Source organism: Erythrolamprus reginae, chromosome 1 (assembly GCF_031021105.1).
Source record: "Erythrolamprus reginae isolate rEryReg1 chromosome 1, rEryReg1.hap1, whole genome shotgun sequence".
Taxonomy (NCBI): Eukaryota; Metazoa; Chordata; class Lepidosauria; order Squamata; family Dipsadidae; genus Erythrolamprus; species Erythrolamprus reginae.
In genome coordinates, this window is record NC_091950.1 from 1,998,525 (window position 1) to 2,015,011 (window position 16,487).

General features: G+C 42.9%; 1 protein-coding gene across 1 annotated transcript in view; it reads right to left on the reverse strand.

Annotated features, from left to right (window-relative positions):
- The window catches only part of LOC139162802 (NACHT, LRR and PYD domains-containing protein 12-like), a 111,825-nt gene that overhangs the window by 7,064 nt on the left and 88,274 nt on the right, over positions 1-16,487 (reverse strand). The window contains 2 exon segments of the mRNA XM_070743605.1: positions 11,135-11,305; positions 11,444-11,590. Coding sequence (XP_070599706.1) covers positions 11,135-11,305; positions 11,444-11,590 — 318 coding nt within the window.

Here is a 16,487-nt window from a genome sequence, read left to right on the forward strand (position 1 = left end):
AGACTCTACTCAAAAAGAGGATAAATCAGCACCTAAAAAACAATAACTTATTGGACCCAAATCAGCATGGCTTTACTGAAGGCAAATCATGTCAGACTAATCTCATTGGTTTCTTTGACTATGTCACAAAGGTGTTGGATGAAGGTGGTGCCGTGGATATTGCCTACCTGGACTTCAGCAAAGCCTTTGATATGGTTCCACATAAAGAGCTGATAGATAAATTAGTGAAGATTGGACTTAATCCCTGGATAGTTCAATGGATTTGCAGCTGGCTGAAGCATAGACATCAGAGAGTTATTGTTAATGGCGAGTATTCTGAGCAGAGTCAGGTTACAAGCGGTGTGCCACAAGGGTCTGTTTTGGGTCCTATTCTTTTTAATATGTTTGTGAGTGACATAGGGGAAGGTTTGGTAGGGAAAGTTTGCCTATTTGCCGATGACTCTAAAGTGTGCAATAGGGTTGATATTCCTGGAGGGGTCTGTAAATATTATTTTACTGAAAGAGTAGTAGATCCTTGGAACAAACTTCCAGCAGACGTGGTAGATAAATCCACAGTAACTGAATTTAAACATGCCTGGGATAAACATATATCCATCCTAAGATAAAATACAGAAAATAGTATAAGGGCAGACTAGATGGACCAGGAGGTCTTTTTCTGCCGTCAGACTTCTATGTTTCTATGTTCTATGTTGAAGTTGATCATACTATGGTCGCTGTTGGAAAAGGGTTCTCTGATATGCAGTCTGTAAATAGCACTTTTGCTATTACAGAATATGAGATCGAGACAGTTGTTGAGTCTGGTATTGTTTGATACTAATTGTTCCAGTCCCAGGCTGCTGACGGCATTATAAATGGCGGTATGTATAGGTTCGGTGGAGCATTCATTTAGTGTCCAGTTGATGTGTGGTAGGTTGAGGTCACATAGGAAGATAAAGGGATGGGGGCAGGAGGTTGCCCACGTTAGTAGGGAGGTTAATTTTGTTGCATGGGTAGTGTCGTAGTTTGGAGCTCTGTAGCACAGTAAAAAGCGGAGAGTAGTGTTGAGGGAAATATCGCAGATTAAGGTTTCAGGAAGGAGTAAATCGTGTGCAACTTGAATGTTTTTTAGATTGAGTGAGCTTTTATAGAATATGGCTACACCACCTCCTCTGTGGGATTCGCGGTCGGACTGGAAGACCAGGTAGTTATTTTAAGTGATGATGGTGTCGGGATAGGAACTATTCAGCCATGTTTCGCAAACAAAGATTATGTCAAATAAGTTGGTGTCGAGTAGAAGGAGGAATTCAGATAACTTGTTGATTAAACTTCTTGCATTGATTAGTTTGCATTTGAGATTGTATTTGTGTTCAGGAAAGAGATTGGGTTGGGTTGAGTTGAAATTGGATTGAGGCGAGGTAGTAAGGGGCGCATTTTCCTATTCATTGCTGGAGGTGCTGAGGAGGTCTGGTTGTTGATGAGGAATGGTGGGTGGAGAAGTGTGAGACGGTTGAGGAGGGGCAGAGGGTTTGGAGATGAAGGGAGGGTTGTGGGTTTTGGTTCTGATGCAATCCGAGCGGTAGTCTATGTAAAGGTTAGTTTCACCGAGTTCACGACGTCTCCTAAGTTCAGCGCGTAGTTCCCGGGAGCGGATGTGTTGAAGTAGTGTTAAGTCTGGTCTGGATCTGAGTTTGTTGTATGTGGTGTTGTTTCTGGCGATGGAGTTCATGGTCCTGATGAACTGTTGTTTGGTTGTTTCGTTTGTGCAGACTATTCTGCACAAACGGGGAGCCATTGATCCGTCGCTGTACTTCAGAATGGGGCCGTTTCTAGAAACCTCTAAGATGTCATCAGGTGTGATTGTTTGAGGATGATGATTGCGGATAATATTACGTATATTTGTTAGGTCAGTTTCCCCGTTTTCCTCTAGGCCAAAAAGGATGGCATTTTGGCGTTTTTGTGCCCTTTCCATGGCATCATTCACCAGGGTGGAGATGTCGGAGGTAGGGTTTGGAGGAAGAGGTTTTGGTGGTCTAGGTTGGGTGTAAGGTGGCGGTGGTGGGGTGGAGCAGGGTACTTGAATTGGTGTTTTAGCGTTTATCAGGTCTTGGATGCTTTTTTCTATGGAGGCGATCCGTGGTTCCATACTTTCGGTGTATAATTTTTGGGATTTTGAGACTGCAGATAAATTTATATCGGACAAATTGTCAGAGGAGTCTGGTTTGGGGGTGCATGATGGGCAGGAATAGGAGAATGATGGATTGTCATGTAGAAAGGTGGTGACTTGTTTATTGATCTTGAGGCAGGTATGGTGAGCCGATTTTTCGCAGGAATGGCACTTTGTGATTCCTTCATGTGAATTTATATTGATGTTGCATATGATGCAATTGTTTTCAGAAATATTTACTTGGTTTGCTTGGGGTTTCTTCTTGGATGGCATGGTTGTGGGGGTGAGGTTTGGAGGTCTGTTTGTGGGTTCTGGGTGTCTTGTGTTGTCGTGCGGGCACAGGGGAAGTTCCTGCGACAGCTAGGCACAGGGCTAGAAGTCAGGGGGAAGTGGATAAGCTGACAGTCTTAGTTGGGCTCCAGGTGACTTCCTTAGGTGTCAGGGAAGCCAGGGGTGATTATTATTATTATTATGGCCCTTAGGTTGAGTTCCAGGCATCTTCTGCTTTCTACGTTGGCAGTGTGCTGGGTGCAAAATCTGGGCTAAAAGGGAGCTCAAATTGGCTTCCAGGGGAGTCACACCGGTCAGCTGGGTGCTGGGCGATTTACGTTCTAGCCGGGCTGAGGCTTCTTCGTACACTGACGTCTGGGGGTTCTGGGGAACCTTGGGGAACCTCCCACGTCAGCTAGGTGATTAAGGCTTCTTCCGCTGATGTTCCCACTGTCAGCTGTATGCTAGTGTGAAGCACCGATGTCAGCTGGATGTCGGGATTGTTGTTGGGGGTTAAAGGAGGCTGCGGATACAAAGCCGGGTCATGGAGCAGGTTTGGGCTACTTCCACTGACGTTCCTATGTCAGCTGTATGCCTGTGGAAGGCTCTGCTGTCAGCTGGGCATCGGGATTGCTGCTGGGGGTTTGAGGAGGCTGCGGAGCGAAGGCTTGGGTTACTTCCACTGATGTCAGGGGCTTAGGGGAACCTCCTGCATCAGCTGTGCGTCGGGAACAAAGCCCTGGCCCTGGCTTACAAGCTTCAGATGGCTCAAGCCTTAGTTGATAGCTTGGCTGGTAGCAGGGTATAGATATATCTGAAAATATGATTGCTAGAATCCATCCCAAATGATAGGGGGAGCTGCAGCGTTGCTGCCAGATTAGGTGACTTTTCAAATTGATAGAAGCTTTCACTTCTGAGACCACAGGAAGTCTCTTGGTCTTTGTTAAATTGATGGAACACGAGGTAATGGAGGCACCTAATCCTAAATCAGCGTTCGGAAGGCTCAGGCATTTGCAGAGTCAGTTGGCTCCTAAGGCTGTTGAAATGAGCTGCAGGAGGCTGATGGCTCTTCACTGAAAACTCTTCTGCATTTCTTTGCAAGCTCCAAGGTAACTTTGTTGGGCTTATTGGAGTCAGTTGTGTAGGGCTGGCTAGGGAATAGGGCTCTTGGAGGTTCACCTTTCCCACAATTTAAATTGCAGGGCTGTGGGGGATCGGTTGTGCCTTGCTTGTCTTGCTTGGTGCTGCTTCGGCAGGCGGGAGGCACTTTAGTTGCAATTGCAGTTAAAACAGTATAGAGATCAGCTGGGAGGCTGTAATTTAAATCAACTGGGGAGCAGCAGAACTAATCGGGTTGCCTCAGCTGGGTAATGGCAGAGTTACATAGGTTGCCTTTCTCTCTCTCTCTCTGGTAATGTACTCCCTCTGTTAGGTATTTTTTGGTTTCGCCTCTCTCACACTTTAGTAAACGACAGCGTGGTTTTTCTTTTCTCTCTCCCTCTGGTAAGGTGCTCTCTGTTTCCTCTCCCTCCCTCCCTCACCTCCGTTTGCTGCTTTGAGCTGCTTGTTGTGTCTCTTTGCTCCTTATTGTTAAGTTGAATCTGTTTTGCTGTTTTTGCTGATTTTGCTATATCTATACTTGAGTTATTTTAACTTTTTTTAACTTTCACTGCCTAGCGATGTAATTAAGCAGCTGCATGGATCACCATCTTGGAAGCAGAAACATTTAAATATGAATTTAAATAACTGAATTTAAACATGCCTGGGATAAACATATATCCATCCTAAGATAAAATACAGAAAATAGTATAAGGGCAGACTCGATGGGCCATGAGGTCTTTTTCTGCCGTCAGACTTCTATGTTTCTATGTTTCTATGTTAAAGGGTTAAATAAGGTCCAGGAGGGAAATGTTTTTAATAGGAAAGTGAACACAAGAACAAGGGGACACAATCTGAAGTGAGTTGGAGGAAAGATCAAAAGCAACATGAGAAAATGTTATTTTACTGAAAGAGTAGTAGATCCTTGGAACAAACTTCCAGCAGATGTGGTTGGTAAATCCACAGTAACTGAATTTAAACATGCCTGGGATAAACATAAGTCCATCCTAAGATAAAATACAGGAAATAGTATAAGGACAGATTAACTGGACCATGAGGACTTTTTCTGCCGTCAGTCTTCTATGTTTCTATGTTTCTCCTTCTTTTTCCCAATGTGTAAGACAGAGCATTTGCTAGTTGAGATTTGGTATTGTTAGTTATTCCCATGCAAGTAAGGCATGGGGAAACTAAACATCTTCCCCTGGGCACGTTGAATTTATATATGGTATGCTTGTGTGTGTGTGTGTGTGTATGTTAGTATAGGGGTTTTTCTTAAATTTTTAATTAATTGGATTATATATTGGATTGTCTTTTCACTTGTTGTGAGCCGCCCCGAGTTTTCGGAGAGGGGCGGCATACAAATACAAATAATAATAATAAATAAATAAATAAATAAATAAATAAAAGGGACAGCATAGAACAACGTAATTGTATTTCATTGGTTGAGGCAAATCATGGTGGATTTGGATTATGGGAGCAAGGTACTAAGAATGTAGATAGTAGTGCAAGTGCTAAATTTATGGAGCATATTGGATGGAGGAAGTTGGAACAAGAAGATAACAACATTGTGGTTGAAATGCCATTGTTTAAGGACAGTCCTCCTATTGACAGACATTTTGATGATTGTACAGGAGAGGAATCCTCAATGGAGAATGAAGTAGACCCAGAGACAGGGTTCAAACAAAATCGGTACTTTTATTCCGCTCAGAGAACAAGTGACAGCTCAGCAAGGCAAGTGACAATTCAGCTAGTACCGACTGGCTCTGCTTGGAGAAACCGCTTCTTTTATACATTTGCGGCTCCCGCCAAAGCAAGAGCCAGCCGCGTCTGAGCCAATCAGGAGCGACTTCCTGCTTAAGCTCAGACAGCGCTGGGAGACGGAACAAACTATCTACAGGAAATACAAGGTAGCCATTTCAAGATACAACACCCCTCCCCTCATAGCTGGACACATCCATCACGAAAGCCACGTGACAAAGTCGTCCAATCGGTGGGGTCTCCGTGAAGCTCGCTCCGACCTGCGCAGTTCAATTTCTCCTTCGACACTGACTGTGGAGGATGGCTCGCCGCTGTTCTCCCGGTGCGGTGGACTTGGCCTGGCGGGCCCAACGAAAGCTTCGGAGGAGGAGGATGGCTCGGCGTCGCTGGATGGCTCTCCCTGGCCCGATAAGTCCCTTTGCGTGTCTCTTAATTCGGGCAATGTGTTAAAGTCTGTTGAAGGGGGAGAGTCCATGTCAGCGGGTTGTGGCAACTGATTTTCTGTTCGTTTCCGAATGTGGTCGATGTGTCGTTTCCACATACGACCATCCTCTAATTTTACTATATAAGTCTTTGGTGCATTTTGCTTAACAACAATTCCTTTCATCCAGTTTACATTTCCATCAAAACTTTTTACATATACATTTTGTCCCAAATACATTTCTCTTTCAGGTTTTACACACATTTGATTATTATTAATACAGAATCTTGGGTTCAACCTATCTAGTGGTGACCTTAATTTTCTTCCCATTAATAACTCTGCAGGGCTTACATGTGTGTGAGAGTTAGGGGTGATGTGTTGGGTGAGCAAGAATTGGTCCAAATTTTGTTGTACATCCCCAGGGCCTGACCTGCGCAATGCCTCCTTTGCCACACGAACGTAACGTTCTGCCAAGCCATTAGCCCAAGGCGAGTAAGGCGAGATGAGGGCATGCCTGACCCCTAGGCCATCTAGGAACAATTCGAATTGCCTGGCTGTTAGCTGTGGCCCATTGTCAGACACTAAGATATCTGGGCAACCATGGGTGGCAAACAGTCTACTCAATACCTTGATGGTGGCACTTGTGGTTATGTTGTTCATTGCTATTATTTCCACCCATTTGGAGAACGCATCAACCACTATTAAGAAATACTGGGACCCCACTGGACCAGCAAAGTCAATGTGGATTCTTGACCAAGGCCCAGCAGGCTGCTCCCACTCAGCCGGAGTTGTTTTGGGGGGATTAGGCCGTGACTCTTGGCATGGGTCACACTTAGATACCCAGCTCTCAATATCAGCATCCAGACCTGGCCACCATAAATGCCCTCTTGCTAGGCTCTTCATCCTGACAATCCCAGGATGGCCCACATGTAACATTTTGAGTACCTTTACCCTTAGGCTTTTGGGGATGATCACTCTATCTCCCCACAACAGACAACCCTTTACATAAGATAACTCAAGTCTTTTGGTTTTGAAGTCACACAATTCAGGTTTCACAGAATCATTTTGCCATCCCTTAAGTACACAGTTGACCACTTGTTTAAGGATTTGATCTTGCTGCGTGTGTGCAGCTACCTCTTTGGCCGTGGTTAGTGGGTTATCCTCGAGTTCTATCATTAGTACATCTGTGGACGGAGCAGGGTCCTCCACTAAGTCTGTTATGGGGCACCTGCTGAGGCCATCTGCGTGATTGATTTCCTTCCCCCCCCTTGTGGGTGAGATCATACTGGTACCCTGAGAGGAAAAGAGCCCACCTGATCAGTCTTGGAGACATAAATGGCGGAGTGGGCTTATTGGGAGCTAGCAGACCCAGTAAAGGCTTGTGGTCTGTAACTAATTCAAAACTTCTTCCAAAAATGTAATTGTGGAATTTCTTTACCCCTGCCACTAAAGCTAGAGCCTCTTTGTCTAACTGGCTATAATTCCTCTCTGTGCTGGTCATGGTCCTGGAGAAAAATGCGATTGGGGCCTCTGTCTTATTAGGCAGAACGTGAGCTAGGACTCCTCCTATGCCGTACGGTGAAGCGTCGCACGTGAGCCTAATGGGTAGTGAAGCACTATATTGGACTACCACACTTTTAGAAGTTAGTAATTGCTTTATTTGGAAAAAGGCTTCACGTTCAGTTTCCCCCCAGGTCCAACGGGTTTCCTTCTGGAGTAAACGATGTAGAGGCTCTGCTACTGTTGCCTTCTGCTTTAAAAAAACGGAATAAAAATTAAGGAGGCCTAAAAATGCCTGCAGCTCATTCTTATCTCGTGGCTCTGGGGCTTCCCTAATGGCTCTCAGTTTCTCTGTTGTGGGGTGGATACCTTCTTTGTCTACTTTATATCCTAAGAATTCTATACTGTTGGTTCCCCAGACACATTTGTCAGGCTTGATTCTTAAGCCTTTATCCTGTAACCTCTTAAGTACTTCCCTTATTCTTTTGTTTACTTGTTCCTGGTTTTCCCCTGCAATTAAGATGTCATCAAAATATGGAATGGCCCCATTTACCCCTGACAATAGGCGTTCCATAATGCTCTGGAATATCCCTGGGGCTATGCTTACCCCAAACTGTAACCTCGTGCATTTGAAAGCCCCCCTGTGCGTTACAATTGTTTGTGCGTTTGCTGTTTGTTCATCGACCGGAAGCTGCTGGTAAGCTTGCGCGAGGTCGATTTTTGCAAACCTTTTCCCTTCCCCCAGGGAGTGTAGGAGTTGTTGTACCACCGGAATGGGGTAGGGGTGATGTTGGAGGGCCTTATTAAGGGTAGATTTATAGTCAGCGCAAACCCTTAAAGAACCATCTGGCTTAAGAGGCGTAACTATGGGCGTTTCCCATGGCCCTTGTTCCACAGGGACCAAAATACCTTGGCTTATAAGTTTATCTAGCTGCAGGTCTAGTTTGGGGAGAAGCAGAAGGGGTACCCTGCGAGGTTTGAGCCGGACTGGTGGGACCTTGGGGTCAATAGAAAATGATATAGGGGGCCCCTTATATGATCCTAAGGTGGGGCTGAACACTTCGGGGAACTCTTGCACAAAGTTAGGCATATTATCACAGTTTACATTACACACACCCGAAATTTCAATCCCCAAAGGTTCCATCCAAGCCAACCCCAGGAGAGAGTGCTTAGCCCCCGTTACAATAAGCATGGGTAGGGTACATTTGACATTCTTGAATACAATAGGTACATTTGCTGTCCCCAGGACCGAGATTACCCCCCCTTGAAAATCTCTGATTACTAAAGAGGTTTGTTTTAGATCAGATTTAGACAGATTAGGCATATACAGTTTAAACTTCTCCCAAGGCATAATGGTATACCTAGACCCTGTATCAAGCTCCATCGAGCATGGTTGGTTATTTAGTAATAGCAAGATAACAATTTTGCTCCCTTTTTTGGTTGCCGTGTTATTCACGGAAAATTGAGTGTTACCTCTAGAGTAGTCGCGGTTAGCGGTTGAGTAGTTCCTTTGACCCGAATAGTGGAACGGTCGGTTTTCTCGCGGTTGGGGCATCTGGTTTTGTGGTCGTTGATGGTTCGGTGTGTAGAATGTCTCCTCTGGTGCCGTTGCTCTGCATGCGACGGCGATGTGGCCTCGACGGTTGCAGCGGCGGCATGTGGCGTCTCAGAAGGGGCATCGATGGCGCTGGTGGCTTCCTCGGCAGCCCGCGCAGGGGGCTGGGGGGTGAGTAGCTCTGTGGTGTCTTGGCTGGTCTTGTACCAGGAAGCAGTTGTCCCCGTTGTGAGCTGGTTGGCTGAGGTCGTCTGATTCCATGGCGTGGGGAGACGCGGAGTCAATCTTGGCGATGAGTTCTCGCCTTCCGTGTTCTTTTAATTCTCTAGCTGCTGCGTCGGTGGCTTCTGCGGTTTGCGCTAGTTTAATCACAGTTTGTAGAGTCGGCTCGTCTTCGGTGAGGAGTTTGTTCCTCACCGTGGCGCTTCTCATGCCGAAAACCAAGGCATCGGTGAGGCGAGCTTCCGGGTCTTTAAACTTGCATTGTGCAAGTACCGTCCGAAGTCGCGTTGTGAACTGGTTTATTGATTCCGTTTCCTTCTGAGCCATCATGGAGAACTGATGCCGAAAAACCATGGCTGGTTTGGTCGGTTTGAAGTGGCTCGCTAACTTGTCTTGTAGGACGTCCCAAGCGACTGTTCTTGCTGGCTGCGGGTCGGTGAGAGTCTGGGCAAGGCCACGGATCTCTGGGCCGCAGTAATTCAGAAAAATAGCCCGTCTGCGATCGGCTTCGGCATCCTGTATTCCTGCCGCCTCGAGGAAGATCTCGAAGGTAGCCATGTATTCGTCCCAGGACGTTTTTTCGGGGTCGAAGAATTCCGGAGCCCGGCCGATCTGGACGTTGCTCATGTTGCACGCAATGTTTCTTCCGTCCGTTCGTCGCCAGTGAAGTAGACCCAGAGACAGGGTTCAAACAAAATCGGTACTTTTATTCCGCTCAGAGAACAAGTGACAGCTCAGCAAGGCAAGTGACAATTCAGCTAGTACCGACTGGCTCTGCTTGGAGAAACCGCTTCTTTTATACATTTGCGGCTCCCGCCAAAGCAAGAGCCAGCCGCGTCTGAGCCAATCAGGAGCGACTTCCTGCTTAAGCTCAGACAGCGCTGGGAGACGGAACAAACTATCTACAGGAAATACAAGGTAGCCATTTCAAGATACAACAGAGAAGGCATCAATAGAAGAATGGGGAAAGGCATTCAATAGGACAGGTAAATCTAGATAATTAACGTTCTCTGAGGAAAAACAACCATATTTTGTATTTTTAAAGGAACTGAAGCAGGGGTGGGATTCAACTAATTTAGCCAATGGTTCACCCAAAATGTCAGCATGCACACACGCACACTCTCCTTCCACGCATGCATACCTTCGGCCACACAAAGTTGCTCAACCCAGCAGCCATTCAGGACCTGTTCCCCTCCATATCTTCTCTCCGATGCAGTGGCTGCTACTCTCCACACTGCTGGGAGAGGGTCTTGGGCAGTTCAGCAGCTGTGAGCCAGGGCTTTCCTCCAAGGCCCATCGGGAAAGTGCTGTGGCACAGAGAAGGAGCAGCCATGTTGAATGCGGTTTCTCTCAGCTGCAGCACTTTTGCATGGGACCTGGAGGAAAGCAGAGGCCCACAGCTGCTAAACTTCCCAAGACGCTCTCTCTCCCAGCAAGAGCAGCAGTGGAGAGAAGCAGCTGCCGACTGAGAGGGCACATGGAGCATCTCCGCAAGCGACCGAGGTTTGGCAAGGGATGGAAGTAATGGCTGCAAGACCTTCACTCCAGTGCTTTCAGAATGGAACCTCTTACATGTCAGAAAAACCATCTGGTCCATTCCCAAACTGCTTTGACCCTCCAGTGCCCATGTCCCCTTGCCCCCCACTTCATCCTAGCACAAAAGGCCAAAGGCTGAATAAATTGCTTTGACCCTGGGGGCCATAACTTGTGGCTGGGCAAGGGGTGGCATGCAGACCAAGGCCTGGGAAAAGGCCGGAAGAGTGGACTGGTGCATTCCCTGACCTAGACGAGGTGAATGGCAAGCAGGTGGAGGTTCTGGGGTAAGGCTGGAACCAGGGAGTGGCACAACCCTAGGACCTGATCGGAGACAAAGGACAGCATGCTTATCTTTGGTGATCCAATCCAAGGCAAAGATGGAGGCATGGAGATTCTTTGGGCTGTGTGGCAAAGGCAATATACATAGGCCAGGCAGGGTGGGGAGCTTTGCCGCTTCTCCAAACTGCATAGAATTGTTAAAAATTGACCAGCTGAACTGATGTGAACTAGCTGAATTCCACCCTCAACTAAAGTGAACATGATAAACAATGGAAGCTAAACTGCTTCTCTCTAGATATACAAAATGTTAACCTTTAGAAGACAATTTTGCAGAGTAAAATGCATTACTTACTTTAGCTTGTTTATTTTGCATTCTGGATCTTTCAGCCCACCACATAATCGTTCTACTGGTTTGACATCAGGGCTTCGGAAGCACAACTCCAACTCTCTCAAATTCTGGTTTTTCTTCAATACTTCCGCAAGATACCCGCTGCGGAGTTCAGTTAGGATCGATCCATGAACCCTCCAAAGAAGAGTATGAAAAATTAAAACTATTTCTTGAAAAACAAGCATAGAATGTATTTTTATCGGACTTGAAGGGACTGTGATTAAGTTAAAAATGGTTGTGTAGATCAAACAGAGCGGTATATGCATTTCTTACTTTAGCTTTTTTATTGTACACCCTGGATTTTTGAGCCCATCACACAATAGTTCCATTGGTTTGTCATCATGGATTCCGAAAGACAATGTTAACTCTCTCAATCTCTGGTTTTTGCCCAGTACTTCTGCAAATATTTCTCCAACAGGCCTGTCGTAAAATATTGAATTGAATCCTCCAGAAAGGCTGCAGAGATTAGTTTGAATAATTATAAGTACTTTTTCCTGCATTGCTACTGTTATAGTTAGATTTAAGGCATGAAATAGTTGATATGAATTGATATTTTTTTGTTTGAAGAGCAGTAAATTTGGATCTTTACTCTTAAAGGGCATTTATTTTAGGATAAGGGTTGTGAAACACGAATAAGTAAGAATATAAGAAATGGATTGAAATATTACAGCATAAATTTACCAGATAAGACTTAAACACACATAACACAAATAAATACATATAAAACAGACATACAAAAAGGCAAAGAAAAAAATAGAAAGAAAAAGAAAAAAATGAGGGGGGAAAAAGAAAAAAGGAAACAATTCAACTTCTAAATCTCTTCTTTTTACAGTAAACTGGACTGGTGTCATATTTCATACAGTTAAACTGTATTTCTTTTACACTTTTTTACTTTCAATGTATTTCCTTATTAATATCATTATGAATATTTGAATATCTACATTTTATATAATATAATGAACATGCAAACATTAAGATATTTATTTATATATTTATTAGATTTGTATGCCGCCCCTCTCCGTAGACTTATTATTACTTATTATTATTATCCATTATCTATTACTTATTATTATTATTATCTATACCCTAATTCTTTAACTCCATCAATATTTTTACCCCTTTACAAGTTTCTCCTGTTTTCTCTCCTCTCCTCATTTCCTTTCTTTTCTCTACCCAACTATAGAACATATTCCAACTTTCATAAAATTCTGTGTTTTCTTTGTTGTTCAATGCATATGTTAATTTGTCCAGTTCCGCACACTCTAATATTTTTTAAATAATAGTCCTATCGCTCTGTGTTTCTTTCTGTTTCCAATATTGTGCCATTACTATTCTTGTTGCTGTAAGGATATGTTGAATAATGTACCTATATTTTTCCCCTAAGTCATCATCAAATATTCCTAGTAAAAAGGTTTCTGGTTTCATATTAATCTTTTGTTGTATTATTTCTTCTAACCATTTATGTATCCACAGTTTTCTAATTTTAGGGCATGACCACCACATAGGATAATAAGTTCCCTCCTTTTCCTGGCATTTCCAACATTTAGGGTCCATGTTTTTGTACATTTTTGCAAGTCTCGCAAGTGGAAGATGCCACCTGTAGAACATTTTATATAAATTTTCTTTATAAGATGATGCTTTTGTAAGTTTATAATTGGAGGTCCAAATTTTCTCTCATTTGTCCAAATTTATACTGTATCCAAAATTCCTTCCCCAACTGATCATACATCCCTTGACAATTTCTACTTCCATTTTATAATTTAATAAAAATTTATATATTCTAGTTATGAATTTTCTTCCTGGTTCCAATAATATCTTTTTAAAAAATAATATTTTTATTGGTTTTGCACATTTATATATAACATAAAACAAACATAAAACCATGCACAGTCCATGTGCCCATCACCCGACTGACAATACCCACCACCAAATTCAAATATTTAATAGTTTATGTTCTTTTATTTCCTTAGCTCTGATTTGCATTTGTTTACTATTCAAAGAGTGATTGGAGTTTATTTTTCACATTTTCGTCACGAATTCTACTCAACATATAATCTTTCACTTTATTCCATCGTACCATCAGCTTCTCCAATTTGTTTTCATCAAAATTGTTTAATCTTATTTCCATGATTTCAAAATGAATGTGATTCACCATGTACCAGTATCAATAATATCTTGTCCAATTCCGTTCTTTTGTTTGCAATTCCTTCTTTCTTTTTATCTTCACTAAATTTAGATTTGATTTGATAGTACGTCCACCAGTCTAGGGTTAGACCTTTTGGTTTTATTGTTTCCAAGTCTATTAAATTACACTGAGCATTCAATATTTCTTCATACCTTAGTATTCTCTGTAGGTTTATTACCTTTTGATATATAAGGGCCTCTATACTGGATATCCATACAGGTATTTCTTTATAGTGGCAGGATTTAATTTTTAACCAGATTTTATGAAGTAGTAGTATAGTATTTATTTATTGATTGATTGATTGATTGATTGTTAAAGTTGAAAGGGACCACGAAGGCCATCAAGTTCAACTCCCTGGCCGAGCAGGAACCCTATAGTACACCAGTCAAGTGGCAGTTCAATCTTCTCTTTAAAATGTCCAGTGTGTTGGAGTTCATAAAGTCCGCTGGTAGATTGTTCCATTGGTTGATTGCTCTGACCATCAGGAAGTTCCTCCTTATCTCCATGTTGACTCTCTCCTTGGTCAGCTTCCAGCTGTTGTTCCTCATCCGGCCCTCTGTTTCCCTGAAGAATAAAGTCATCTCCTCCTCTCTGTGAGATCCCCATATATACTTGTAGACTGCTATCATGCCCAGTTCTCTCAGTCTTTCTTCATAAGTCTTGGTTTCCAATCCCTTAATCATCTTGGTTGCTCTTTTTTGCACCTTCTCCAGAGTTTCAATGTCTCTTTTGAAATGTGGTGACCAGAACTGAATACAGTACTCCAGGTGTGGTCGGACCAGGACATAGTAGAGTGGTATTAAGACTTCCCTGGTCTTGGAGTGTATTCCCCTGTTGATGCAGCTTAGGATTGTGTTGGCTTTTTTAGCTGCTGCTGCACATTGTTGGCTCATGTTTAGTTGATTTTCCACCAAGACTCCGAGGTCTCTTTCGCAGTCGCTACTGCTAAGAGGGGTTTCTCCCAGGTTGTATGTGTGTCCAGGGTTTTTTCTGCCTAGGTGAAGGACTTTGCTCTTGTCGATGTTAAACATCATTTTGTTGGTGTGGGCCGACTGTGTTAGTCCGTCTAGGTCTTTCTGTAATTTTAGCCTGTCTTCTAGGGTATTGGCTGCCCCCGCCAGATTGGAGTCGTCTGTGAATTTGATCAGTTGTCCTTCTATTCCCTTGTCCAAGTCATTGATGAAAATGTTGAAGAGCACAGGGCCCAGGACACAACCCTGTGGACCCCACTGCCTACGTTCTTCCATGTGGATTTGGAACTATTGAGGACAACTCGTTGGGTGTGGTTGGTCAGCCAATTATTAATCCATCTGCAAGTGTTGTAGTTTACTCCGCTTTTTTCTAATTTGTTGATTAGGAGATAGTGGTCGACTTTCTCGAAAGCTTTGCTGAAATCTAAGTAAATGAGGTCCACCGTGTTGCGCTGGTCTACTGATTTGGTTATGGTGTTGAAAAAGGATATGAGATTGGTTTGGCATGATTTGTTTCTGACAAACTTGTGTTGGCTGTTAGATATTATCTTGTTTGTTTCCAGGTAGTGGCAAAGCTGTTTTTTATTATTTTCTCCAGTATTTTTCCAGGTATTGAAGTCAGGCTGATAGGTCTGTAGTTGCTTGGATCCGTCTTTTTACCTTTTTTGTGGATGGGAACTACGTCTGCTCATTTCCAATCATCTGGTAGGTCTACAGTGGCCCAAGATTTTTGGTAGATGAGGAGAAGAGGTTCTGCTATGGTGTCTGCCAGTTCTTTTAGGACTCTGGGGTGGAGTCTGTCAGGTCCCGGTGATTTGAACTCGTTGAGCTCCCTCAGGTAGTCCCTAATGGTAGCTTTGTCTGTGTTGAGTTCGGTTCCGAGGCTGTTAGTTGCAGTTAGGTTGTATGTTGGTTGGTTGGTGGTTCCTTTATGTGTGAAGACTGATGTAAAGTAGGCATTGAGCAGCTGTGCTTTGTCTCTGTTGTCGGTGATTTCGATACCATCTTTGTTTTTTAGTATGGTGACTGTTTCCTTAATTTTTTTCTTGTTGTTTATGTAGTCGAAGAAGCTTTTTTATTGTCGTTAATTTTCATTGCGAGGTGCTGTTCGTGTTGAGCTTTTGCTGTTCTTATGTTTTGCTTGCAGGTTCTGGCTGTTTGCTGATCTTGGTTATGAGTCCTTCTTTCCATTTATTGTATTTGGCTTTTGTTTCTTTTACGTTGTCTGCAAGGTCCTTGTTTAGCCATGCTGGTTTCATTTTAGTTTTTCTGCTTTTCTTTTTCGTGGGGATTGAATTGTTTTGGGCCTCAGTGATAGTGTTCTTTAGGGCTTCCCAAGCTTCCTGAGTGGATTTACTCTTTAGAAGTTCCTTCCCTTTTTCTTGTAAATTTTGTTGTATAACTTACATGTTTCCATCCATCTCCTTCATACTTCCTTTTACTTCTCCTATTTCAGTTTTGACATCTCCCATTTCTGTTTTAAGATCGCCTATTTCTATTTTCATATTGCCCATTTCATTTTTCATTTCTTCTAAATATTTTTTCACTTCTTCTCTATTTGTGTCCATTGCGACTTGGGTTTTCTGCATAAAATCGTGAACGATGGCCAAAGTATCTTGAATAGTCTGAAAGTTAGGTCCAGGTGGGGTTTTCTCCTTTTCCTTTTTCTTTATCCTTGGCCAACATTGTTCTTATTGACCTTTGTTGTAATGTAGTTGCTTGGATCCGTCTTTTTACCTTTTTTGTGGATGGGAACTACGTCTGCTCATTTAATGGAGATGATACTGGAGATACCTTTGGAGTGGAAGTTGGAGTGGAAATATTGTAAAAGAATAATATCAAAAATGTAAATATAAGTGTAACTATTATATAAAAATGTAAATATAAAAATATAAAAGTGTAAAAGTGTGGATGTTAAGGTAAAAATATAAAAAAGAAAGATAAAAAAATGGGTATTAAATATCTAAAAGAAAATTTAAAAACTCAATAATCACTCAGTTGATACATTTCAAAATTAATCCTGATATCGTTTTTATATCCTTAAATCTTTAAATCTTCAATTTCTCATGTCCACGTTCCACATTTATGTTCTTATATTCTCAAGTTCACAATATATTTTTTTCCCTTAAAAACAAACTGAATCAACAATCCATGTGCCAAG